The sequence below is a fragment of the Xenia sp. Carnegie-2017 genome, unplaced genomic scaffold (genome assembly GCF_021976095.1).
Source record: "Xenia sp. Carnegie-2017 unplaced genomic scaffold, XeniaSp_v1 HiC_scaffold_2, whole genome shotgun sequence".
In the NCBI taxonomy this organism is placed as follows: domain Eukaryota; kingdom Metazoa; phylum Cnidaria; class Anthozoa; order Malacalcyonacea; family Xeniidae; genus Xenia; species Xenia sp. Carnegie-2017.
The window spans coordinates 5804749-5831516 of record NW_025813482.1 but is presented as its reverse complement, the minus strand read 5'-3'; the positions used below and the strand labels follow the sequence as shown (position 1 = coordinate 5831516).

At 34.8% G+C, this 26768-nt stretch overlaps 5 protein-coding genes across 6 annotated transcripts; 2 read left to right on the top strand and 3 right to left on the bottom strand.

The window, feature by feature from the left end:
- The first annotated feature begins 24 nt into the window (after positions 1 to 24).
- On the top strand, positions 25 to 6317 carry LOC124440525 (E3 ubiquitin-protein ligase ZSWIM2-like). The gene is given in 13 exon segments (XM_046990919.1): positions 25 to 305; positions 383 to 459; positions 742 to 782; positions 877 to 1054; positions 1056 to 1082; positions 1333 to 1453; positions 2175 to 2287; positions 2954 to 3038; positions 3207 to 3331; positions 3878 to 4049; positions 4395 to 4642; positions 5144 to 5377; positions 5818 to 6317. Coding segments are annotated over 12 exon segments (1557 nt in total). The 5' UTR covers positions 25 to 155; the 3' UTR covers positions 5364 to 5377; positions 5818 to 6317.
- Positions 6216 to 8239, bottom strand: LOC124439925 (50S ribosomal protein L15-like). The gene is made up of 4 exons (XM_046990220.1): positions 8104 to 8239; positions 7581 to 7738; positions 6723 to 6876; positions 6216 to 6603 (listed from the first exon to the last, which is right to left on the bottom strand). Exons 1-4 carry the CDS (start codon positions 8212 to 8214, stop codon positions 6265 to 6267), a joined length of 762 nt encoding a protein of 253 aa, XP_046846176.1. The 5' UTR covers positions 8215 to 8239; the 3' UTR covers positions 6216 to 6264.
- Positions 8240 to 8409: 170 nt separating this feature from the next.
- LOC124439923 (NFX1-type zinc finger-containing protein 1-like) lies at positions 8410 to 17011 on the bottom strand. 2 transcript variants are annotated; one of them, XM_046990217.1, is made up of 5 exons: positions 16901 to 17011; positions 15453 to 15624; positions 13453 to 14999; positions 12643 to 13054; positions 8410 to 12210 (listed from the first exon to the last, which is right to left on the bottom strand). In XM_046990217.1, the coding sequence occupies exons 2-5, from the start codon at positions 15583 to 15585 to the stop codon at positions 8642 to 8644; spliced, it is 5661 nt and encodes a 1886-aa protein (XP_046846173.1). In that variant the 5' UTR covers positions 15586 to 15624; positions 16901 to 17011; the 3' UTR covers positions 8410 to 8641. The 2 variants fall into 2 exon arrangements, with proteins under 2 accessions (XP_046846173.1, XP_046846174.1); XM_046990218.1 differs by lacking the exon at positions 16901 to 17011 and having other exon boundaries at positions 15453 to 15833.
- Positions 17012 to 18265: 1254 nt separating this feature from the next.
- On the bottom strand, positions 18266 to 21667 carry LOC124440158 (asparagine synthetase [glutamine-hydrolyzing]-like). The gene is given in 3 exon segments (XM_046990492.1): positions 18266 to 19653; positions 19656 to 20051; positions 21474 to 21667. Coding segments are annotated over 2 exon segments (1659 nt in total). The 5' UTR covers positions 20035 to 20051; positions 21474 to 21667; the 3' UTR covers positions 18266 to 18373.
- Positions 21613 to 25518, top strand: LOC124440524 (major facilitator superfamily domain-containing protein 6-like). Its single transcript, XM_046990918.1, has 2 exons — positions 21613 to 23741; positions 24979 to 25518. The coding sequence occupies exons 1-2, from the start codon at positions 22265 to 22267 to the stop codon at positions 25233 to 25235; spliced, it is 1734 nt and encodes a 577-aa protein (XP_046846874.1). The 5' UTR covers positions 21613 to 22264; the 3' UTR covers positions 25236 to 25518.
- The last annotated feature ends 1250 nt before the right edge of the window (positions 25519 to 26768 follow it).

The following is a 26768-nucleotide window of genomic DNA, read 5'->3' as shown; positions in this document are numbered from 1 at the left end:
CTTACTTCTGACTCCGCTGTTACCATCGTTTCATAACAGCGGTGTCCATGGCAACAGAAATGTGCGCGATTTTGAAATTTTCAAAACTGTGATTTGACAAGGCGTAAAATATTTTTCATTTTAAGTCTTTATTAGTTAATATATTCTGCCAATACATGTCTCGTTCAGTGCCATGGCGAAGGACATGTCCTGAGAAAATATTATCTCGTATTGAACGAACGATGACAGCAAGAATTTACTTACTAAGAGCGACTGGCCCAACTGGATTTCTTCTAGCTGCCGATGGAGATGAAAAAAAGTATAAGGTAGATACAAAAGCTAAGTCTCCTTTGGCCTCTTCTTTTAATGTAAAAGTACTGAAAATGTATGTTTTTTTCTTTAGGTGTTTCTGGGTGATCCCCACTCTTGCACCTGTAATTTGTTTATGAAAGAAAAAGATTTGTGTATTCACATTTTATGGTATGCAAATACGTTATACAATTTTAAAGTTCGCTAAAATAAGATTGTTTGGATTTGTATGATGGTATCCATATTAAATTGAATAAAATGCAACTATTATGTAAAATATTGTGATTAAACATTTATTTTACGAAATTTCTTTAACAAAGTTAATAAAAAACATTCAGTATAGCAGAACTGAACGTTATTGCCTATTTTAAGTTGATGTAAATTATCAACGACCAACTTTTACAAAGGTCAAAGTTGTGTGTTGCTTTAACAATATTTTCTCTGTTCTTTTAGGGTTTTAATAAAAAAGTTTCGGATACCAAAAGAAAGTTCAGGTTGGAATGGCATACTTGATAAACACCTCATTTATCTTCTCTTCATAATCATAAATTGAACTGAGATGAGTTACTTGATTTAAAATGTCCTTAGTGGTGTATCAACTTGGTTTGGTTGAAAGAGAAATTGCTGAAGTAGTGTATGGAAAGAGCACTGTCAATAATTCTACCAAAAAGATCAATGATGATACAGGCTCTAATTGTCGAGAAAAATTATGCAAGAAAGAAATATCTGAAGATGATATATGTCCAATTTGTCAAGAAGATTTACTTGGTGACTGAAGCAACAACTTATTGCAAGTAAGCAATGATTGATATAATTATTAAGCATGCATATACATAAATTTCCATTCTCTCTGAATGCATTATATACAACCATTTTGTCATGACATATAAATTCAAATTAAGAATTTGTGTTTCAACATGTCTATTTTTATTGCATTGAATATATTTTACAGTAGTAATTGAATTTCTCTAAAATGTGTAAATCCATTTGCCAAGATATATTTTGACCACAATGTATGACAAATGCAGATCTTTAACTCAACAGATATGGTTGTGGCAATAGTGTTCATGTGAAATGTATGAAAATATGGGCTGATCATCAAAAATCATCTGGTGAATCTACCATAAAATGTCCTTTGTGTCGTGAAGATTTTGGACCATTTGAGGTAGAATTAATGTTCAACTGAACATCATGCATATTTGTTGGTTGACCTGTTTTGCCATATTTTTTTCTACTGACAAATTTTTTTAAAATTTTGTTATTTTCGTGATAATGTTTATCAGTGAAGATTCAAGTGGAAACTGAGACCAAGTATATAATCTAAGTGGACAAATGTCAGAGAGTGACAGAAGGGAGTGTGTATTGCCAAAGTCCGAAGAGCCTATCAATTTTTTCCAAAACGAGCGCAATGTTATGAAATTTCAGATGCAATTAATAAATCCCAAAAAGTATCGAACAAAAATATTACTACCAATAATTTATCTTTCCTAACCGACCATCCGCTTCTGTTTTTTCTTCAGCCAACCCAATGTTACATTAACGTCCTTTTTTATTGTCATTGAACTGCTATCATAAATCATCCCTCGATAAAGACAAATTTTGCAGAAATCTCAAGTTTCTAACTATGTATTCCAGTTTTTTGTTTGTTTTGAATTTTTTTATGGTTGACTTTTTTGAAGAAAAATATGGCAAAATGTCCATGTTGTGTATTGTTAATGGAAAGAATGTTGTTTCGCGATATTTTCTACGAATACATAGTTTAAGAAAGGATAAACACCAAAAGCTACATTTAAGTTTCAAAAACATACGTAAATATAATGTAATTTATATAAATGTGTATGGAAGTATGTTTAGAAATTAATATGTCTTTTTTTTGTTTTATGTAGAGAATAAAAAGTGATTATCTCCATTCTTTGAATTGTCGACAAAGACGTAATCGTCATTTTGGTAGTCAATGTGCTCATTGTCGAATTTTGCCGATTGTAGGACGATGTTACAGGTAAGTTTATGTTTCAAATAAATGAGTTTTCTTGTCTGCAGTCTCTGCATGTTGCGTATTTGGGTGTTAAAAACAATACGTATGTTCAACATTCAGAGCTGTATGATGTAGCAAAATGCGTAAACCGATGACTTGAGAGTTTGTATTTCAGAGCTGTTAAATTTTCTTCCATTATAATATATAGCTACTCTTCTGTTCATGATAACCTGCAAGTTCACTGATCTTTCAGATCTTAGACTGTAGTTTCTCTTACGAAGAAGACGATTCGTAAACTCACTGTAGGATGTTTGATTAATTATTCCCCCTTCGACCAATCTTGAAAAGTTCACTAATATGTCTTCTCCTTTGATTCTTTCCCAAAACAACACTTTTCATCCCCTTGCTTAACATATATCCTTACTCGCACAAGACTGCCATTGATGGTTGCACGGTGCTTAACCGTATAAGGATTACTGTTTTGAAGTCCATCTTAAGTAAGATTGTTAGTAGCTTATTCTAAGGCTTTTGGCGATGTTTTTTCATTGAAGATTTTTTCGTTGTTCTTGGGGCTTTAGTTTTATAAAAGCCTGTTTCTGCTAAATTTACCTTAAACTTCTTCTGAATTTTGAAACAGATACCTTTATTATTAAAAAGATTGTTTAGTTGCATCATATCTTACCATTACAGATGCACAGTATGTCATGATTATCAGCTCTGTCACCGTTGTTTTGAAATGAATGTACACTCTCAACATAAGTTTAACTATAGAGAGGTATGTTTCATGACTATTGAGCAAGTTTTGATCTTATTATATTTTTGATCTTATATTTTTGTAACTGACCTATTGTTCTTTGTTGTTTGAATCATGTTTATCTCAGTTTTACGTATCTCGTTTAAATCATTAAAATCACCATTAAACCATGTGTTGGTTGTGTTTTAGAAAACTAATCAACGATGGCGTCAAGCTCGGAAGTTTGTAGCTATTCCTTCTGCTGTAGCCAATGAATTGGAAAGAAGGGAAATCACAGAGCAAGACTACGATCTTTTACTTCAGTTAGACATCAGGTAAGAGAATTTGAAATCTATGAAATAATATCTAGTTGATTTTGACTATTTCAGGTACAATTAGAATAACAGTTGCATTTCGGTAAATATACAATAAGATATAGCTATATTATAACAATATACTGTTAGTCTAATTTCTTTCTCGATTGAATAATTTCTTTCCAAAATAAACGGACGGTTTTCTTTTATTCTACTGGTGTATCAAGAAAAAAGAGACATGTTGTTATAATTGCAACGCCCTATCACTACAGGATGTCTAAAGAAACTGCTAATCTTTGAAATCAAACACAATTTACATGATTCAGCAGTAGTTAATCCTCATAGAGCCGTAAAACACAATTGAATAAAATAATACAGCAGCTACTGCTCCATTGCAAATCCCAAACATTTAAGCCTCCTTTGGGATCAATTACTTCTGAATCATACAAATTCTTAATGTCAGCCGATGTCAAAGATGAGCAGTTTTTTAGACACCCAGAGCAAGACACATTTACAATATTCCATAAGCTGGACATCTGTAAGTTTTCAAAAATTTATGCAATCCAGCTCATCGACAAGACAACGTGGTGTTCCTGCTCATATACTACATTCGTTACCAACGGAAAGTATTTCAAACGAAAATGACCGATTACTAACCAATGAATTAGCAAAGTGTGGTATTTGTCTATGCAGCTATCGTTCAACGCAGGTTGTACGCAAGCTTCCATGTGGCCACGAGGTTTGTCAAATATTCATTCTTATGCACGTATATTCATTCAATGACTACTACACTCACTGATCAAATAAGTACATGAAGCTCGACCGCAGTTCTTGATTCATTACCTTACGTCGTTGATAGGCAAATATTAAATGAAAAAGAAATAAATCCATGATCCTATAGATGATCGTGTAAATAGATTCATTACAATAAGGATTTGTCTATATACAGTATACATTTTATGTTTTATCAATCAACATGTATGGCCTGTGGTCTCAGATCAAGATATGATGTCTTCATATTTGTATAAAGTAACCTCGTTCATACACGTTCTAATTGTTTTCATATTTACATTTTCAATTACAGTTCCATCGAGTATGTATCGATTCCTGGCTATCTAACGATCATAATGTTTGTCCAATTGATGGGCTGACAATTTACTCGGAGCATGAAACGAGCAATGTTTCAAGAAACAATCGAACCTTTACGTCGAGTAATGAGCGTGTAAGAAATATTCCAACTTTGCAAACCACGAAACTACAAAGAAATTTAAATGGCGAGAATCATACTTTGCCACAAGATTTCTTTCTGAATGGTTTGAGTTTAGAACAAAGGTACCATTTCAAATATTAGTAAAACTGTATCAACTTTGGGACTACTGCAGTTTAGCGGACACTTTGGACGCTGACCCAAACCCTAACCCTATAATCTCAACAAAAACGAGCCCGCGGTCCCCATACATGTGCTTCGGGTGTCTGCTAAACTGCAGTCTAGCCGCAATTTTGCACATAGGCTGTGTCCGTAGAAGACTATCAGCTGTGGTTAGCAAGTTTTTGAAAGCTAAATGTAAAGTATTTAAAATTAGGCAGTCTCTTAATTTGAGATAAAATGATGCTTGCAGGAAATTAAATGAATAGCCGATAACGTTTACTTATGTATGGTTGCATGGAAAGACAAAGTATGTTGAGGAATCAATTTACCATGTGGGTTTTTTCCCCAAAATACACACTGTGAAACCAAAGTAAAGACAATGTTCATCACGTACATACGTGTCACTTATATTTATTTATAGCCATACGAAGGAAACATTACCTCTTTATTACTTTCTCACACAGAAATACAAAATCAAAATTGCATCCTCCAATGGTACAGTCAACTACAACTGAAAATACGTCGCCAGCTAAATTTCATCAAACATCGTTCTCCAGTAGACACTTTGTGTTTGATACTCAATTACCTGGGCGATCTGTGGTGGATGTTGACAAAATAGCGAGGTATGGTCGTCACAGTGGAGACAGCAGGATCAGAGCTATAAAAATAAAAATCGAAATATAAACATTAGAAGTACGGTAAGTTGAAGTTGAAGTAAGTTGTTCATGTTGATGGAGGGTTTATGATAATATGTTTTGATTTTATGTTGAGAAAAGTTTTGAAATAATTTTTTAAAGCAGCACAATGCAACTTAATACAAAATGGTTGAAGTTTTAAAACATAAGGAGAGGAAAGGCAAACTTACCGCTGTTATTAGTGACAAAAATGTACAAAATTTCTTGAATGACACGGCCCTGTTTTAGCCAACAAAAAGCGCAGCCTTGTTACGTTCACGCACTGTTAATTACTTTCAAAAGAAATCAGTTGGGCATTACTTAGGGGCAACCCTGTTTGACTGAATTTTAAACGACTTCGTCTGTGGTTAAACTTAATGGGAAGGCAAAATACTATTTATATACTCCAGTTAATAGCCCAAACAAGCTTATAAACCAATTCGTTATTTTTACCTATTTTTCAGTCTTTAACGGATATAATACTTAGCGGGCAAAAAATAACTGCCGAAAAACGACAAAATAAAGTGGTAAATGATTCTATTATCACGAACTGTGACAGAGTTCCTTCGCATGATGGTCGGACTATGCTTCGTTCTTCAATTACGAACTTAAAACCAGATGCTGACTATTGTACATATACACGAGTCGATTTCTAAATTCATACAGAATCGTCATTCAGATCATATGAAATATTTCGTGAAGTTGATAGTTTACCTTTAATCTCATCAAAAAAACTTAAGCTGTGAAAACCGTCACCAAGCAAGCATAGACAGATTGCGCACGACTCTTCACTATTGATAAACAAGAGTGACGCAGCTGATGGCAAAATAACGTAATTATAAATACAAAAGAACTATAAAGATGTATTACAGGTTGTTTATTCACTTTCACTTGACGTTAAGTATTATTAGTCAGGTAGATAAATTCATATTTTTAACCTTATCAAGTAAAGACTGTTTATCGTTAAAACTTTCAATTACTTTCTCTCGCTCTTTCTTAACATCTTCGTGGTCGGCAAGATATCCCCGTTTGCTTGGATCTCTATAATATTTTTCCAGTTTGGGAGGAGGTGCTGCCCTTCTGGGTAATCTTTTTTCGTTAAATTTCCATGGTTTCAAGAGAACACGCAAACCAAGCTTGGTGTAGTAGCTACATGTGATATTTCCTCCTTGCCTTTCTATGCTTTCAATGGCTTTCTTTGAAGCTCGACTCACTTCAATTTTTATTTGGGAGTTGAATGTTTCAGAACCCTTGAACAGAGATGACAAATATAAGACACAGCAAAAAATAGGTTTTTGTATTTTGACAACAGTAATTTTGACCTAATTTGTCGTGTCTCATGTTAAATACATCAAATACACAGACCTACCGTTCCTAATAGACACACGCCATCTCCAATTTTTGATACAGCTCCACTTCTCCATAATGTATTCATGTCAATTGGCTTACTATGATCAATACGACCACAATCAATGAAATATTGAAGTCTGTTCAAATTCAGTGGAACATAGTTCTTTTTGTTGCTATGAAAGATATGTACTCTGTATTAATAAAAGTGTTGGAAGAATCCAAGGGGAGATGTTTTTGCAAGTGCTTCAATATTTTATGAGTTGTTTACAAATTACCAGACAGTAAAATCACAAGGAATACCAACTCATACAGTTATTGAAAAATTTTGAATAACAGATGAAGAATGATGATAAAACCAAGAAATTGTTATTAATAAACCTTATGAATAATGAACATCCTAAATGCAAAAAAAAATGAACATCCCCTTTCATGCAAAAAATAAATGCTTTAACAGACAAAGTGTAAATACACAGGTTCATCCACATATAAAACAGTCAAATTTTAAATTCTTATGAAAATGTCTTATGAAAACTAAACAGAGTTGTTGAAGTGTTAATATTTCTGTAGATTTTAGTTATAAAATGGAGATATAACTGGCATTAATACCATAGCCAGCCTTGTATAATAAAGCTCGGGGGGTGTTTACATTCATTTTATAATCTGCAATAACAATTCACAGAAATTTATAAAGCAGAACATGCATTTAGAAATATCGCCACCTCCAATATTAAGCTGACTATGGCACTGTTGGAAAGTTATTGCATAGAAGAGACTATGGCACTGTTGGAAAGTTAGTGCATAGAAGAGACTATGGCACTGTTGGAAAGTTAGTGCATAGAAGAGATGTGCACATAGTGCACAAGTTACACAAACTTACACATTCTTGAAACCGTGTTTTGGTACTCTGAGATAAAAAGGAGTTTGACCTCCTTCAAAGCCAATTCTAGGCAAAGTTCCCCGTTGACCTTGACCTTTATGTCCTCTTCCAGAAGTTTTTCCACGACTTGAGCCAGGCCCTCTACCTTTTCTTCGATGCTGGTGTTACAAATTAAATCAATAAAATAGCATTTTATACACTTTAAACTAGACTTTTTTTAATTTAATGTGCCACACAATGGCACAAATTTTCAAGATGCTTGGACAACAGGCGGAATAATTAAGTACTTGTTCTCCTCAGTAAATTTTTAGTATTCAACCTCGTTCTACGGTAAATTGCAGCATATACTCATACGTTTTCCGTAATAATCGAGAAAGATATGTTGACATTTCATAGAATATCTGATTTTCCATGGAATGTTTAACTACAAGTGACATTTTAATACATTTACTTGAATTACATAATAGTAAATAATGAAATAAGTTAAGATTTTTTTGTTTGCCAACTATAGAAACATACAAACCGTCTTAAATGCTTCTGGTAAATCTTTTATATTGTTCAAAGATACTCGGGGAAAAGATTTTAGAGCTTTCAAACTTTTCTCGATATGACACAATCCACCGTTGCCAGCCATGTTGTTAACCGCAAGATAATACTTATTTCCATCTGCTAAACGGAGGACGAAAAGATACACTTATAAAGGATAAAAGTCACTAAAAAGTCAGGCTGCGAAGAGTTCTATAAAATTAATTTACTAATTGCGACCAGTGGTTGGGATAGCATACTGACTATTGAGTCTATTGTATAGACTTTAGAAAACACAACGCACTAAAAATTGATGTTTTTTATTGTAAATGTTATATTTAATTGGTCTACAGCTACAAGTAAAAAAAAGGGGAAAATGTTTCGTTTCCTTGTTGATTCTCTCCTGTATTTTGACGATCATTATTATTATATGGCTTACGCGGTGATTAATTTATCATGATTATATTATAGAATAATTTCTCTGAAAAAAAAAGTGCACTTTCATTTACTATTCCTTATAATAATGCCCACAAGATTCAATCAAGTTGATAGTTTGCCATGTTAGCTCGATCTGACCATGCTGGATGTGTCGCTCCGTCCATTTCTGGTGCCAATTCATTATTATCAGCAAGACGATGTTGCTGACCACCAATAGTTGCACCACAATCTGGACATTTGCTTTCCTCCATTGCTCCACCGCATTCTCCAATGGCATAAATGAAACTGCAACTGCACTTAAACCAATGGCCTTGTTTGAATCCCATTGCACTTACGATTTCTACTCTTTCTTCTTGTGTGATCGGTGTGAGTTGAGGATATCGAGAAAAAATATCAGCTACTCCTTTTTTAAACTTTGTTAAAGAATTTTCCTTAATGGTGTCCGGAGTTTTAAGAGCGTTCAGTATTCTTTTTACGATATCTTCATCGTCTTCATCAAGTGTAATATTTAAACGATTACAATTTGTCTTCAATATCAGAAGGTCCCTTTTAAGAGACAATCGTTGCAGCTCTAAATTCAAATCATTAAGAATGCGAGTGCTTGTGTTGTTCGGAACCACAACCATCTTACTCAGCAGGAACTGCATTTCTCTTTCAAAGGCGACTTGGGCAGCAGATCGATTTTCAAAATTGATTAAAGATTCCCAGTAGTGCATGCTAACACAACGCCAATTATTTATGAGCAATATTTCTGACGACAACAGCATCATATCATTCTCACACAATGTTTTTTTATTCATGAAAACTTTAAGTTTTTTTAGCAATTCCTCCAAATTATTCGGCAGCATATCTTCAGGACATTTTAATAATTCATCCAGTATATTTCCCGAAGGCAAAAGATTCTGCATTGTTTTCAACGCATCTACCAAATTTCTATTTCCTAAAATCTCTTTTTTTACCACATCAATGTCGTTTTGAATTGTCTTCAAAATGTTCCCATACCTCAATGATTTCATGATCGGTATCCGACAGAGAGGACAAACTTTTGGCTTGATTTCATTATTTACCTGACCATCCATGTATTTGTCCATACCAGTTTGCTCAAAAATATGGTCACACTCAGATAACTTGATGAACCTTGCATCATCAGCGTCTTCATTTCCAAACAATATGTCTGTGACGTCATTATCATTATTTTTGTCACACACAACACAAACACACGGTTCACCACAAAGACTTCGGCATTTATGACCACATTTAAGGTTCTTATAACACGGTTCATTACATCTTGGCCGATTGCAGATATCACTGCAGAGTTTGGTGCACTGAAGATGTTCACATTTCCATTCACAAGACTCTTTGCAAGGTACACAAACCTCTCCACATTTCTTTTGGCATTTGCTGTGAATGCAATGGCGTTCACACTTTCTCTCACAAGGAGGACAATTCTTTGAGCAAAAGCTTTTACATTGATGAGAACATACAAGATTTCTATCGCATTTCTCTTTGCATTTTACGTGTACTCTGCCTTGAATACATTGCCCGCATTTTCCTTTGCAAGGGTGTCCACATTCTAAAATGGCCTCACATGGAACATTACAATCTTTTTGCGTTGCTGAGCAAGCCATCGTATTTTCATGTCCACATGAGAAATCAGTTTTCTTCACCAGTTCTTGGCAATCTTTAGTACACGGTTTACTGCATTTTGCCTGACATCTATGCCCACATGCAAGAGTTTTTTCACATCTTTCTTCACAGTGAACGAAGTTTACGAAGCTTTCTTCACTACAAGGCAAAGTCTTCCAATGGCCACAGTTAAGTCTCTTCTCCACAGGATATTTGCAATTCTGGTCGCAAATCTCGTGACACAGTTTAGTGCATTGATGACCTAAAACTTCACAATCAGCCACATTTCTTCTGCACGGTTTCATACATTTGTAGTTGTCGTGGCTGCTAGGATGACACATCTGAGGACAAGCATGGCCACAATCGAGACGATGTTCACATTTTTCCAAACAACCTCCATTAGGAGCTAGTTTTTTAAAATCTTCAGCTGTCCTGACAAAGTTCTTTGTTTGATGATTACTACACACAAGAGCTAATGCGGGACCAAGACAATGATTTTGTCTGAGGTCTTTCACTATTTTCTCCCAGAGTAAGCTTTGCTTGGATAAAATTTTGCTGTTACCAATGATATAAAGTGCTTTACGAGCCCTCGACAGAGAAACACATACACGATTATCAGTTTTTAAAAATCCAATGTCTTCGTCTTGATTATTTCGAACCAAAGACAGAAGAATGATATCGTTTTCTTCCCCCTGATAATTATCAACGCAAGCAACACGTGGCATGTCACTTTCATATTCCTCGCCTATCGTCTTCATCAAGTCACGAATGACGAACATTTGACCTTTGTAGGTTGTTAAAATAGTAATCTTGGAGGACAAGTAACCTTGTTTCATAAAATACAAAGCGAGCTCAGCCATAAATTTTGCTTCGTGATGATTAACTTTGCTATGAACATTATCGTGGACATTTTCAGATTGATCATGATCGATAAAGTACAAATTATGCTCTACACCTCGAATGTTTTCGTACTCGTTTACAGACTCGTGATCTTCCAGGTTTTCATAAATATGACGAAATAAGTTGGAAATTTCCGGTCGCATCCTATGCTGAACCGACAAACGGCTATACGGGACCCCTGTTTCAATCATTCTTTCCATCAACGACACATCAAGGCTATATTGCTTGCCTAGTTTGTAAACGCTTGGATTTGGTCGGAGTTGTTGATGATCTCCAATGAGAATAAGATGTTGACAATGTTGTGTTAAACAAGCAATAATGTGAGCTTCGAACAACTCAGCTGCCTCTTCAATGATAACAACACGAGGTTGAAGTTGACTAAGAAGATTATGTTTCTTTGATGCACACGTTGTTGTCATTCCAACCACTCGACAACTCTGTAGTATTGCAAGATCTTCCACATTACGCATTTCTTCATACTCAGTGCTGAGCTCAAGATACTTGCTTTGCTCCTTTGCTATTTCATTTGGCAAATTTTGTCGAAGTCTGGAAAGCCAATGTAAGTAATATGTCCACCGTTCTGTCATGGGTAGATCCCCATGATAATACATGGGGAATCCATCATGAAGATTTTCATTAGTTTCTTGCTCATTCTTCAAAAGATCAAGTAGACCATCAGGGTGAGTTGTTTCTTCAGCAGAACAAAGCAATATCGTGTCCTCACTCGAAGACTGTTTATCTTCATCTTCCATGTTACCAGTGTAAAAATATCCACCTGTCTCGTCTCCATAATATTCATCATAATTATCAACAATTTGATGATAAATTGCTGGTTTAAGGTTGATTCCGAGAAACTGAATCATATTTTCGTTCTCAAAATGGTGTTTCCAGTCATTTGACATGACCTGACGAAACTCCCGCGCGGGCAAAATTCCCTGAAAAGATTTCGTGTAGATTGCCCTCAATCTGCTAAGCCTTTCCTGACACTCATGTTTCTTCATTTCAACTTCACGGAATCTTTTTCGTCCTCTACGTCGTACATTATTGTCTCTGTAGACTTGTCGCCGCTCTCGTCGTACATTATTGATATTACATTGCTTGAGAACTTCATTTGATGAACGTCCTCCTACTCGGATAATATCTATTTGCGTGAAAAAAAACACAAAAGAATATAATCAAACTGAAGTGGAGAATTGGTAGTGTGCTTAACAACACTATAGCAAGTGATTAATTTGTTTTTAAATTTGTGTGACGAGTATCCCTAAGCTTGAACACCTAAAAAACACCCCCACATTCTACGCCTACGCCCAAGGTCATCTGTCAAATACTCCACAGATGAAAAATTTCTCTCTGTCAATCCTTCTTTATTGTTATTGGAAAGTATAAAGTTGATACAATTTGGCGCGTTTCTGTTTCAGAAAATTCAAGTGGAACAAACATGCCCCGTTGTAAGTGCAACTATAATCTGCTTACCCTTATAATGCAAAGTTTTTCAGCAATATAACACGAAATCAGAACTAATGCCACAGTGATAAAACTTCATTATCACACTATAAAACATTACTAAAATTACCTTTTGAATCGACGTCCAGACCTTCTAAAAATGAATCCAAAGCATGATTAGTGTAGGCGAGCATAAGTATAGGACATGAAATCCTTTCATCACTTTTTTTCCAGAGATTATCGTTGTTCAACAGAGTGTGAGCGATTTTCAAACCTAGATATGTCTTACCAGTACCAGGTGGACCTTGAATGACAACAAACTCTCTTCGTAAAGCCCAACGAAATGCTTCGTATTGAGATTTATTCAAACCAATTACATCACCATCAGGCCAAGTGCTTAGGTCATGTGGATTGACACATAACTTTCGGCTCTCTTCTTCGGAATCATAATATTTTGTATTTAATTTCTTGATTCTAGCAGAATTTAGGTTAATCATTAGAGGATTCTTTTCTTCTGATGGTTTCATTTTGAGATAAGCCGGCTAAAAATGTGGAATAAAATTATGTTCAATCAGCTTATATTAATTGTTGCTTTAAATTACATGTCTCGTGTACTGCCTATCGATAGCGATATTGTAAAAGCAGAGACGTTCCTATTATTTCTTTGAATACAAGAGACGATGGGACAATATTTTTCAGTATGTGACATTCTTCGGTCTTCATCATTTTATTGCAAATTCAGGGGAAAGGGGGGCTTAAGGCCCTTCCTTACAATTAGCCTTTTCATGAGAAATATATGAATTTAAAAGAAGCAAATTTCAAAACTTGGCAACTATTGGAAATATTTGTGGAAGATTTATGGACATTGTTTAATAGGAGAAATGTTCAAGAATATATTCGTTGATAAAAAAACGAAAGGTTGACAAAAGTTACTCTTTACCATGTCAATTTGCTGTTTACATGACACAATGTATTTCTGAAATGGCATATTTTCTTCGCTTAGTTGCTGTAGACGCTCAAGAATATGACGATATGCGACAAAATAGGCTGAACTGCTTTCCACCATTTGATACTCATCCTGTAGATCGTAAAAATCAGGGCAATCATGTTTCTCAAAACAAACTTGCACTACGCCTTGTTCTAGCATCTTAGAATCTCGATCCTGAACGGTTGCAAAATGAAGCTTTCTAAAGTCGTTTGATATTAAACAAACTAGAGAGCCAAAAAGAAGTCGTTTCGATCGCGACCAGTTGATAAATTTCACTGATGGATGTTTAACATCAAATGATACATTATAAACCAATCCTTTGACAACACTTCGGCTGTTTGTCTGGACATTATCTTTAATGGAGACTTTATGAAACACCACCACATTGCTTTTTCCACTGTTGTAATTCTTTTCTAGATTCGTACTAGCTATTTGTCCGTATTGCTTGTGTTTAAAACGTTTTCGCAGCTCTAAAATTCCATTGCGTAGGTCCGCCAACGAGTCCTCTTTTAGCAGGCGAAAGTGTACGTCCAGATAATGATCAACATTGGTGAATGACAATTTAATAATATTTTTTCTAAGAAATGGTTTCTTAAATATATCTTCAGCCGTTGGAAATACGTTAAGACTTCTAAAGTCTTCGGGTGGCTGCGCTTGTAACTCTTTGTTTTCGCGAGTCTTTTTCCTAACTTGCTCATACTTCTTTTCGACCTCAGATAAAAGATTATCCAGGGTACTATCGATCGATACAAGACTATTCTCTTTAAGAAAGGAAACCGAGTTTTTTAATTGCAAAAATGGAATCCTGGAATATAATTCGGGTAAAAGATCTAGTGAACTTTTAAACATCGTGGCAACATGTCTTATAATGCTAGAAATGTCACTATTCTTTTCGTGAAAAGAATCTTTTTCGAGTTTTCCAACAAAATCCATAAGGTTATTCCAGAATACTCGTTCTTTATTCAAAATAGCAAAAACTTTAGTTTGATGTTTTGATATGGTTGACTTGCAAACTTTGTATATAACTGACAAGACCAATTTCATCATGTCATCGTTGAGATCGCTTTGGTGTAATAATGCTTCAAAACGTTGAAGTTGCGTCTCTTCACAGATTCTTGAAGATGCGTCTTCCGGAGAAACCGTTTTATCACAAAGGCTTTTTAGGCAGGAAAAACTTGATGGAGCAGCTGTTGAAGAACTGTCCTGGTTGCTCGTTGCTTTCTTGCTTCCACTGACATGATGAATTTGATTAGGCCCAATATTTCCTTTTTGGAATTCCCCGAATTTTCTTCTTTTTCCATGAAAATATTTATGTTCATCGAAAAGTCCTTTCCTTTTAAATTGAGTTTCATTGATGTTTATATCTCTACTTGTTGGTCGTATGACATGTTGATTCTGTGAAGGGAAAACTGGGGATAACATCTCATTTTTCTTGGCTTCTTTGTCATTGATTATCGTAAACCTCATGCGTTTCAAAGATGAAAATAAGAATGTATTATCTGAAAAGGAATTTGAATTTAAACTGTAAATATTTTCTTGGTTAACACGAATGCATCTCTAGGTGCATTCATTTTTCAATCAATTCTGGTTCATCGCTTTTTCCGGTTGGTTGATTAGCAACAACTATGCACAAAAACAACAGATGGGCTTTTGCTTACTACAGCAGGTATAAACATACGAAGGCATTAAAATGCAGCTTAAAATTCGTTTATCTTTAGTAAATTTGTCAAAAGTGGACGTTTACTTAATGGCCAGAATAGAAACTACACCGCATGCATACAATATATAGCAAATAATGGCTGAACAACAAGTGTCGCTCTCATCTTCTTTCTAAAGTGCTTAAAACTATACAATTTTAATGCCTTGCAGCTGTTGTGAATACTAAAAAGTGCTATTTTATCATAAAACTAAAGTTGGTGTTACAATAATCTTTTCTACACATGTTCCAGTACCTTCTTCACAAGTATAATCATCATGGTCATCGTGTGTGGAAGACGTCAAGATCACTTTTCTCTCATTTGTAAACTGTGGTCTTTTTCTTTTACGTTTTCCACGTAAACCACCATTTTTCTTTTTTCTCGGCATTATCTTGATGACTACTTCATACTGATTCAGTCATTCTTTCTACAGACAAAAAATGATGATATCTAGTTCTTGTGAAAAAGGCATATTTATTGCGTTGATAAAATCTGCTGGCAGTGGGTATAGAAAATGCTATTTTGATTCTTCTAATTTTATTGAATGGTAAATGAACCCGGAAAGGAGCAGTTGAGTATTTGCACAAACTTTGCTATGATAATGTAGTCGAGAAAAACCATGAAATAAACTATTTAATATTTTTATATCAGGCTTACTGCTATTGTAAAGACGGTTTAGCATAGTATTCCCATATAGCAACCGTATTTTTGCACAATATATATATATATTGCTATAGAAAATAACATTTTTTCACTTAACTAAATAGTAAAGTCTATTAAAATTACTAAAAATACTATCACCTCAAAATTACATTCAAATTGAGTACGCTAAGGGGCGTTTGATAAACGACATTTGATTGCTACGTTTTATGTAATACATTAACTATTTTGAAACACACGTTAAAGCAATCGCATGTTAAACGCATGTTAAAGTTGGATTCACATCTTTAGATGTACATATTGTAGAGAGGCATGATCGGATAAGTATATGTTTACTAAATAAACAGTATACATCATGATAAACTAGCTATATTAAAAATAAAAATAAATCCAAGCGTGTATCCTTGATAAAGTAGCATTGCTCGTGCTCGCTAGGTGGGTTATTCAGTCAGTTGGAGCTACCTATGTTGTGAAACAGTGTTCTGGTCTCATTTAGCCATCTTTAGACGTCAAAGTACACATAAACGACCGATAATCCTCGAGAAGAATATGCTGTTACAGCACATACAATTAGCAGAAGAACCATTACTCTGTCAAAAATAATTTGCGATTATCATGTTCACTCACACTTATTGAAGATGATATGAACGTGTTGCTTTTAGTTTTCTATTCGTATCAAACAATAAAACTAGATCTTTTGACGGATCGCCACAATTTGTCGACAAAGTTCAGAAAATTTATATACCTGAGCTACCATGAATAGTTGTCAATTCAATTGCAACGAAATATAAATGTTAGAAGCAAGGTTACACAGTGAATTATTTCGAGAGCGTATTAACCCATGCACGTATGTGCATAACAAAAGTTTAGAATTAATCTGACGCAACTGATTTCGCCCCTTGTGCTCACTTTCGATTTAAATTCATTAATTTGCAACAGCTGCAGCATGTTTCTCGGTAAACCTTTACGATGTATTCTTGCACATATTGAAATGAAAAATCATAAGTTTCAGTCAAGAAAAAAGATTGTAATGAAAAACCTACCGTTCAAGGCGTTCGTACATCTTTGCTTCTGCTCACACATTTTATGTTCAGCACTTTCACCTTTAACTTTCCGAGAAACTGATGTTAGTTTCCGGGGAAGGAGCAGTGCTGCCACTCTGTATGCACATTTCACCTACCAAAACTTTCTTTTCCCCCTACCTCCCCTACGATGATTTTCCTTGTTTTCCCCTACTTCTCCCCTACACAGCAACATATCCCCCTATTATATACCTACGTCGGGTCAGACCATTGAATTTTTTAGTCTGTTTTTAAAAAATGCATACAAAAAAAGATTCATTGAAAACGAAGACCATCTTGACGACAAAGTTAGTAATTTGACGTAGGAAGTAATGACTTGCAGGTGGCACAAATGACACACTGAGTTTATCTAAGTTGCTGATCTTCTATTGCCATATATGGTCACAAATGTGCCAAAAGAAAGATTCTGTTACAATCACTTGCTAAATGGTGAGAACACAGGAAGAAAAGAGTATTTTCGGCAAAAATGAAGCTCATTTTTAAACAAATTTCTTTTCTCCCTAAAATCCCCCTACATTTTACAGTTTTCCCCTACCACCTACAAACACTAAATCCCCCTACTGTAGGGGATTTCCCCTAAGAGTGGCAGCACTGGGAAGGAGAAACATACAAATGTATGTCTCGTGTAGGGGAACTAAAACCACGTGATTTTCTATTGCTGACGATTGTTGGCCAACAGCAGGGATAGTCAGAATTACTAGCGTTATTACTCATTCACAAGTGTCAAAATGGTTTTTGCACTTGATTGATTTTGACTTATGTTCCTACAATTTAAGATGAACTGGACATTACAAAATCAATATGTGTTAATTAGTGAAAAAAAACGGAATTTTTATGAATCAAATTTTTTCAGACCAACTGAAGTGTTCAGTTGTGTAGAAACAACATTGATCAATTATGATATCCATAAATCTGATAGTTAAGCAATAACTTAACGGTTTCTTAAACTGTTTTACATCAACAAAACATTTTAAAATTTTCACTTACTCCTATATGAATAGTTTTTTATTTTCATATTGTATAGTTAACTGTGCAGGTTGTACAGCTACAAAGATTCGATATAGCTAAGTGAAGCTATTGGCAAACGCAAAAGATTCGCTTTGGATCCTTAGAAACACATTTATACATTGAAATAACTTGCGATCCGTGTACATTGTTGATTGTTCGAGAGGCATTTTTACCACAAACTCAAATTAACGATGTTTGCGTGACATTCAATATAAACGATTTCCTAGTTTTCATTGGTTTACGATTTCTTAATTGTACACAGGGTTTATTTACTGTAAGAAAGCATGGACGCCCCGTAAACTCGGAAAACGAACATGATAGCATGTTTGGTTACATTTACTCATGAAGCTCAGTTACAACTTTACAACTTTAACAATGTTAGTAAGTACAGAAAGTTCATCAAAATTTGCTCATTTATTGCAAAGTTCAAGGTTGAGTATAATGATCAAGGGTACGAGCAGAAGGATCTTGACTTTCCGACCACTTGGGCAACCACATATAAGGTATTAAATGACTTTGACCAGGATATTTACTTTCAAAGATCTTCCTATAGTAATAAGCTTCCTTTGTTTTGGGAGAGTTGAATGAATACCGCTCGGCTGCCGTTTCCAACTTTAAATCGCTCACAACCTTCTTGCAATGCCTCTGAATTATCTCGTACCATGATTCACCAGCTTTCGTGGACGATACGCCATCACTGAAAGCTTCTTTTGGTCGCCATAAGATTTCATTTGGCAACAGGTTTTCTCCGTCGAACGCTGATCGTAGAAGGTATTTCTCAATCTTATTTTGAGGCTGGCGAATTGATGGCGTTAAAGAAAGAAAATATGAAGTGAATGCCACATCGAGAAACGGAACTCGAATTTCCAAGCCATGAGCAGCAGTTGATCGATCGCCACGAAGCACATCATAAAGATAAAGATCCTCCAAAAGGCGTTTGGATTCAACATCGGCTTCTTCAGCTGTTGGAGCTTTATGGAAATATATATAACCTTGTGTAAGTTCATCCGAACCTTCACCAGAAAATATTACAATAGTATCGGTCTTTTCTCGGATATATTTACTAATTAAATACATTCCGACTGAAGCACGAACAGTGGTAATATCATAGCTTTCTAGGGATTCTACGACTTCAGGAATAGCTGCCAAACCTTCCTCGGCAGTAAATACCAACTCATGATGCTCAGATCCTAGGAAATCAGCTACTTTTCTGGCAGCAGCCAGGTCTGTACTTCCTATCATTCCAACAGAGAAAGTTTGAATGGGATATTCAACGCCAGTTTCACGAGCAAGCTTTACCAATACGGCTGCAACTAGGCTAGAGTCCAAGCCACCAGACAAAAGACATCCGATACGTCGATCCGACATTAGACGTTTTTTCACTGCCTGAGTAAATAAAGCTCGAATATTTTCTTTAACATCACTTTTCAATTTGACAGCAAAATCAAACACTGGTATCTTCGTCAAGGTGGTGTAAGGAGCCATTTTCTTTATAGTTGCAACTCCATCGTCGTCAAAGGACAAACATGCATAATGTCCAGGAAGAAATGGCTCAATCACAGATTCAATATTAACCAAATCCTTCTGCAACTTTAGTAGGCCTTTGACTTCAGAGCAAACTGCCAAACATTGATCTCCGCTTTTTAAAAGGAACATTGGACGAATGCCAAATGTATCGCGACCAAGATGTATTTCTTCTTTATTGTATCGACGACGACAAATGCAAAGACACCGTCCATCATTTGAGCCGTTTTTTCTCCTCCAAATTCATTACACAAATGCAAAATTACTTCTCCATCACATTTGGTGTGGTATTGAAATCCAAATTGCTTTCCCAAGGCCTTGTGGTTGTAAATTTCACCATTATAGATAAGATAAAGATGAGGAAGGGAAAAAACACGCATTGGTTGCATACCATAGACACTATCAACAACAGCAAGACGGTGGAAAGCTAAACAAGAGTTACCAAAGTTTGGTATGCTCTCAAGACGGAAGCAATCAGGACCACGATGTGCAATTTTCAAAGCACAGTTAAAATAATCAGCAATCTCTTCGGAGGATCCAAAAATTGCCCAAATTCCACACATCTTTCAAATTTTGGGAGCTAAAAAATTTCAAAAAAATGTTAGCCTGAAATACAGAATTGGAGAATTAGTGTAGTTAGACCAGCTACTTGCTCAAAATATCATTATCATGTTTATGTATGTGCTTCACTCAAGTATCTTACACCAGTGAACTGTATTATTAACTGGAATGCTAACTCCAATACCATCATTATAGACCATGATGAAGCTTGCATAAACATTTTTGCTACTGAGTTTTTCAAGAAATTACCTGAGCTTATGTGGTGAAACCAGGGTAAAACCTATTATGACCATCTGTGCTACTGTATTTTATGCAAATCATTGATAATGATTTTATCATCATGGAGCATGTAAAAACTCAGAAATAGAAATTTCATTTTTGGCTTAAAAGATGGTGGCAAAGTTAGCATTCAAGCTGATGAAACAGTTCACTGCCTTACACAGGTTGGAAATTTCATAAGTGATGTATTTAAAAATTGTCAAAATTTTCCCAGGGTTTCATATGATGTCATAACTATAAATATCTGGTTGGCAAACATTTTAAAAATGCTGTCTAGGTACGGTCTCTTACATAAACAAAATATTTTCTAAAGAGGCTTGCTTTAAGCCTGACAACAAGATGAAAGGGTTGTGTGACCACAGTTAAAAAATCATAATTTGGTAATCCCCTCATTAAAAATTCCACACTTCATAAATAAAAAGCCCTTTCCTGAGAGTTGATAGAAAAATAAATAAATTGCTACTGTAGGGGAAAACTTGACCTAGGTTTTAAAATAAACCTTAAATGAAATAGAGCCTGTAAAATCAACAATGTTGACACAAGTAATGATTACATGCTGCCAAATAAAAATCTACTAGATCTTCAAAAATACTTGCAATTGGGCAAAATACATGCTCATGTATTCATCCATTAAAAAATATGATTTATTTGAAATCCTATTGTATTGGAGTTAGTAATCACATTCATTATATGTATATAATTAACTATAATTAGGAATCGATCAAAATCCTTACGACTTGACATATGAATGAAATCTTTCGACTTACTGTCTATTTACATGGTTTTCTTGAGAGAATTGCTAGTCATTACTGCAACAATTCAATCACAGTAGATAGAAACAAATAATATAAAAAAAGTAAAGTGCTTTAACGAAAGCACTTAAACAATATTCTTCCGCAACTAGTCTACTAACTTTTTCCTTAAAATGAAATCATTTGGACAACATCGCACAAGACACAGTGACCTATCATCGGGTATTTTGTTGGCCAAATTTGCATTAAGTTGAGTTGCAATCGCTTATAACGAGAGCAGTATGGATTATATATTCAGGCATACACACCGCTACATTACAATACAATACAAAATACTTCAACGTGGCATTTCCAGCACTTAGAAACGACACCTAAACTACTAATTTAATTATTAATAGAAATATATATACCTTTAAAGTAGGTAAAAGTTGGTCTAAAAGTGCAAATAAATGATCCAACGATTCCGTCAGTCCAATAAATTCCTTTCTAGCTTCGTAGCGTGATCAATGACCATAACCACTACAGAAAGCTTACAATTGCATCAGCTTTGTCACTGCATGTGGTGTGATTCACAAAAGGATTACCGCTGGACATTATTCGATTGGCTCACGCCGAACTGAAACAATAGTTCACTTGTCGTGTCATTGAACAATTTGTCCGTTAGCTATTGCTATTCAAATCTAGACAAGCTGCAAAACTAAATTTTTACTTTTTGGTGCCTTAGCAGGGCTGAGAGATACGTGTGGCTGGATGAGTTAGAACTCTAGTATTGTCTTCAAGTTTCAACTTCATATTTTTCATCACTAAAACCATATTAGAGCCAGTCACACGCCGAGTCTTGACAACAACCCAATCAACTTTTCTTCAAGAGTCGAAAAAGAAATTTAAAAACAAAACTTGTGCACGCGGAACCTCTCGAATTCTTATTAGGTACGTAATCTCTCTCTTTATCCTATTTTTACAGCAGAATTATTGGAGCGGAGCTGGTTTCATCTGCTTAATAATTAATTCCTTGTTTTACAGCGATGTTTGTCCTGCGTTTGGGCAATTGATTGTAAAACCATTAAGAATAAAAATAAATAATTAAAATTCGAAGCTGGGTACCTAATCTATTTGTAAGTACTAACTTTGTAATTCGTAAACTTGTGTTGCTTTGAACGCGTTTGATGGTAAATGACAATATTATTCATGTAATATCAACATGGCTGATGCTAATGACACAAGTAATATAATTAGTCAAGATGACTCGCAAAAAACATCAAAAAATACATCGACGATAGATGACATAGATGATGTAGAAAGAAGTTGCTGTACTTCTTCATCTTCCGTTTGCTCAAATATCCATTCGAGTTGTACAGATGAATCAGCTTCCTACAAGTTTTTTAACTTTTTTTTCTACGGAGCAGTACAAACATTCAACTCCTATGTATCGGTTTATTTAAAGACGCTTGGATTGACCGCCAGCCATGTTGGTTTGATTAATGGCACACATCCACTTCTTCAAATCATAGGCGCGCCTTTAGCAGGAATTCTCGGTGATCGGTATAAAATCAAACGCTTACTTTTATTAGTCGGATTAGTGACAATGACTGTGCGTACAATGCTCTATCTGCCGTTTCAACCTAAGAAGCAAGTCTGCACTGTGGTTTATGTGAATAGCACTCATCATAAAGTCATATCGTCAATGCCCATCCAATTGTATGTTCTTAAACGGTCAAAAAAACATAACTATTTAGAATATGAAACGAGCTTTTTGATCGATAACGGCAATATGACCGAAGAAATGATGAAAACGTTAAATAATTTATCAGATTTTAGCAAACGAGTAAGGAGCAACTCTGAGCTCAATCCATTTCTAACACGGCCTAATGTAATCATCAAAAAGACGAAAGACTATAAGTTGGTTTACGTCAAAATTAACGATCAAGATGAAATTGAACAAATTTTCCTTATTCTTTTGTGCCTCACTTTGTTTGGTGAAGTTTTCGAGGCTCTTGTGTCGACAATTGCAGACACTTGCTGCCTTGATTACCTTGGTGAAGCGAGAGAGAGTTTTGGAATGTTCCGTTTTTGGGGAGCGTTAGGAGCTGGCATAACATCTCCCATTAGTGGAGCAATATTTGACTACTACGGGAAAATTGTATGTGGACGAACTGTTAGCGGCTATCATTGTATTTTCTTTATTTATTTTGTTTATTTATGTGCATCGTTTATTGCTGCAACGCATTTTCATTATCGCTATGATGGAGTGATATCTTCATCAAAGGAAAAAAACATCAAAGAAGCTTTACTTAATTTAAATTATGGAATATTTATATTGGTGACAATGTTTATGGGACTTTGCTACGGTTTTTTAACAAGTTTTGGTTTTTGGTTTTTGGATGATCTTGGTGCAAATGCCGTACTACTTGGTGTAGCTTCTTCGTTGAGAAGTGTCGCTGAAAATATCGTTTATTTTGTTTCGCCTTTTGTGCTTGTTCGAATCGGCCATGTTTATGTTGCTGGTGGTTGTTTAATAGCATTTTCTATAGCGTGTCTGGCATATTCATACCTGTTAAATCCTTGGTTTGCCATACCTTTGGAGGTTTTATCAACAAGTGCTTACGCCTTCTCATGGACAACCTGTGTCTCTTATCTTAATAAGGCAGCACCCCCTGGCTCTAGCACAATAGTTCAAGGTATGTTTGAAAAAACTGTTAAAAACTTTATAAAGCTATGTAAAATTCAAAAATAATAGTTTTACCAATTTTTTAATCACGCGTGACTGGCGCAAAGGCCTTGAACCAATCAAAATTTTTCTAGGATCGTTTCATGTGTGTGTGTAATAAATGACACGTATAATAAAACATGATTTAGGCCTGTTTCAAAAAAACGTCGCATTTTACATGAGCCGAATGCATTTTAAGCAAAAGATAATGAGGAATTTTATCTCATTTTCTTTTGTTTTACATGCATTCTGCGCATGTAAAATGCGACGTTTGAAACGGGCCTTACTTATAAAACATTTTGTCACATGTGCGATTGCATTGCCGTGAATTTTTTGTGCTATTTGGTAACAATTATAATACGTAAAGCAGTAACCAAACACTGTTCTTGAGAAACCCAAGTGAAAGCTAAAGCACGTGAATTGAACTTGTTAATCAAATTTTGCCATAATTTTCTTGTTGCAGTCATTATAAATTATCTAAAGTACTAATTTTCAACAAACAATGTTTACTATAAATAATTTGTTATGACGAGTTGCTTGAACATTGATCTGGTGATGAACTGTTTAGCAATTAACAGAGTACGAAGAACTGTTGATTGCCCACAATAAATTGTTTTGACGGCCACTTGGATATCTTACTTTGATAAATCTTTGGTCATCGCTCTGTCTTTCCAACTGATACCATACAAGTAGCCATTTGAACACAGCAAAGATTTATTGGGGAACGAGTGCAGTGATAAACATTTAACTTTACGTGCAGTTAAACAAAAGTGAAAAATATACTGAGTGTATCAAAAAGTTCATTGATATGTGCTTTAAGCCCTTTTAATTCCCTGATACCAAAAGGAAATTTTATCGAAAATGCTTGCGTCCAAAGCTGTAGTCCTCGGCAAATCATAATATAGAGACTCGGTTTAAACAAAACCTTTATAATTACCTGCAAAACACCAACAGAGAACGTTCTCCTTACGACGACTGTAGTAATAACTATCACAACAAGCCTTCACATTTTCTCTCTACATTACGTCTATACTTATTGATATATGTGAGAAGTGTTGATTTTCTTCTATTACGTAAATGTCAAGTCAGTTCCGACAATATAGCCCTGTTGAAAAAACTCAATGTCACCTTATGCGTTGTCACGTGCATATTTTATTGATGACGATACATGGCTGATATGTTGTTAACGATACTTATCTCGTTTAAAGGTATTGTGCAAGCTTCATTTTGGGGTCTTGGGTTTGGCGGTGGTTCAATCGTCGGAGGTTTTTCATTTCGTGTGTTTGGGGACCGTGAAACATTTCGTGGTTTTTCTATTGCTTCACTCGCAGTTCTCTTGTTCTTCATCTTAGTTCAGTTAATGATAAAATCAAACAAGCAAGAGGAAAGGAACTCGAGCTATCAGACTGTTTCTGGAGAAGATGAAGCAATGTCATCAAATTATGAAAACACTGCGTTAGAGTAATATTTTTTAAAAAAAAAATACATAAAATATAGAAAAACATAAATGGAAATACATTAAGGCTTATCCATGCAACGTCTTCGTTTACGAACTTTTCTTCTCATTCAGAATTGTTGAGGAAAAGAGGTTCAAAGCCTCTTGAGACGTATTGCTGTGCTATATTCCTAGTTTTAATCAAACCACATCAACCACTACTTATGTTTATGAAAACTTGCTTCAAATTATCGAAATGTCGTTAGCTGCAAATGCTATTCTAGATTCTTCAATTAGAAGTTTTCCCTGAAAATTGTTTTTCTGCCTGTTGGAATACAATGCAGATACTGAAGTTGTGTAGATGAACTAAAAGTTATAAAAATGGCGAATTGGGAGATTAAAATTGAATACAGTCTTTTTTTATCAAATAAATACTCTAAAAAAGAACAAATCGACCAAGAAAATATTGAAAAATGACTGATGCATGTTGCAGACATTGATAAATTTGTCGTTTCATTTAATTCGACTTATTTTTTTTCATTTCACTTGATTGGAGTATGCAAAAAAAACTAACTTTAACTTTGACTCCCTTTTAGCACATTACTGGCACAAATCACGAAATTGCTTCAAATTAATGTTCGTTGTTTATAAAAAAACCTGCCAAACTTTTTGGTGACTCTTATAGCTATATATACACTGGATTTATTTCAGTCCATGGATTAAATAAAATTGAAAGCATGCAGTCTTTTACAGGTGGTTGAGTAGATGGTGAATTTGACATTTAATAATTCGTAGATTTTTTACAAATTTTTATGAGAAATATGTAGCTGCCAAACTGGGCTATCTACTTATAACGACAAAAATTGCTCATAGACATTTAAAGGTGAACAGTGTCTTTGTAATTAAACAGTTATGATTGTAATGAAACAGTGCGAAGATGCATTAACGTGGCAAGACTCTTCGCTTGTTAAGTATTATAGGAAAAACAAGTCTTTGCAAGCTCAAACTTGATCCATTTGTAATGTGCATTAGACGGATGCCAAAAATTTTCACGCGATAGCCCCAACTGTGGCGGTTTGCATAAGTTTGTCATCGTTCTGAGATTGTATTTCATCCACTAAATATTTTCTATCCATAATAACACACCATATATGTGGTCACGATATTTACAAACATACACATGAAGAGGGAAAATATAGCGTAAGCATCTCGAAGAGTTGATGTCAGCAAAATTTAGTCTTTGGAGACCTTTATTTGAAATATGATTAAATTTAAAGCGCATATGACTTAAAAATTTTACTACATAAATTATAGTTTCATTTAATAGAACTTTGAAAATCACAGTGTATATTCTAAAACAGTTTGTGCATATCTCTTTTCATTCTCGAAATATTGAAGTTTTTGTAATGTCCGATCTATACAACTTTCTACGTCATTTTGCATAATGAGAATTTGAAATAGCAGGTATATTTGCCGATATATTATTTCAACTGAGCAGAGTTCCCTTAATTGTGAAGAGTTAATGGTATAAACAATTGCATGATCATTTCAACCAAAAGTTGG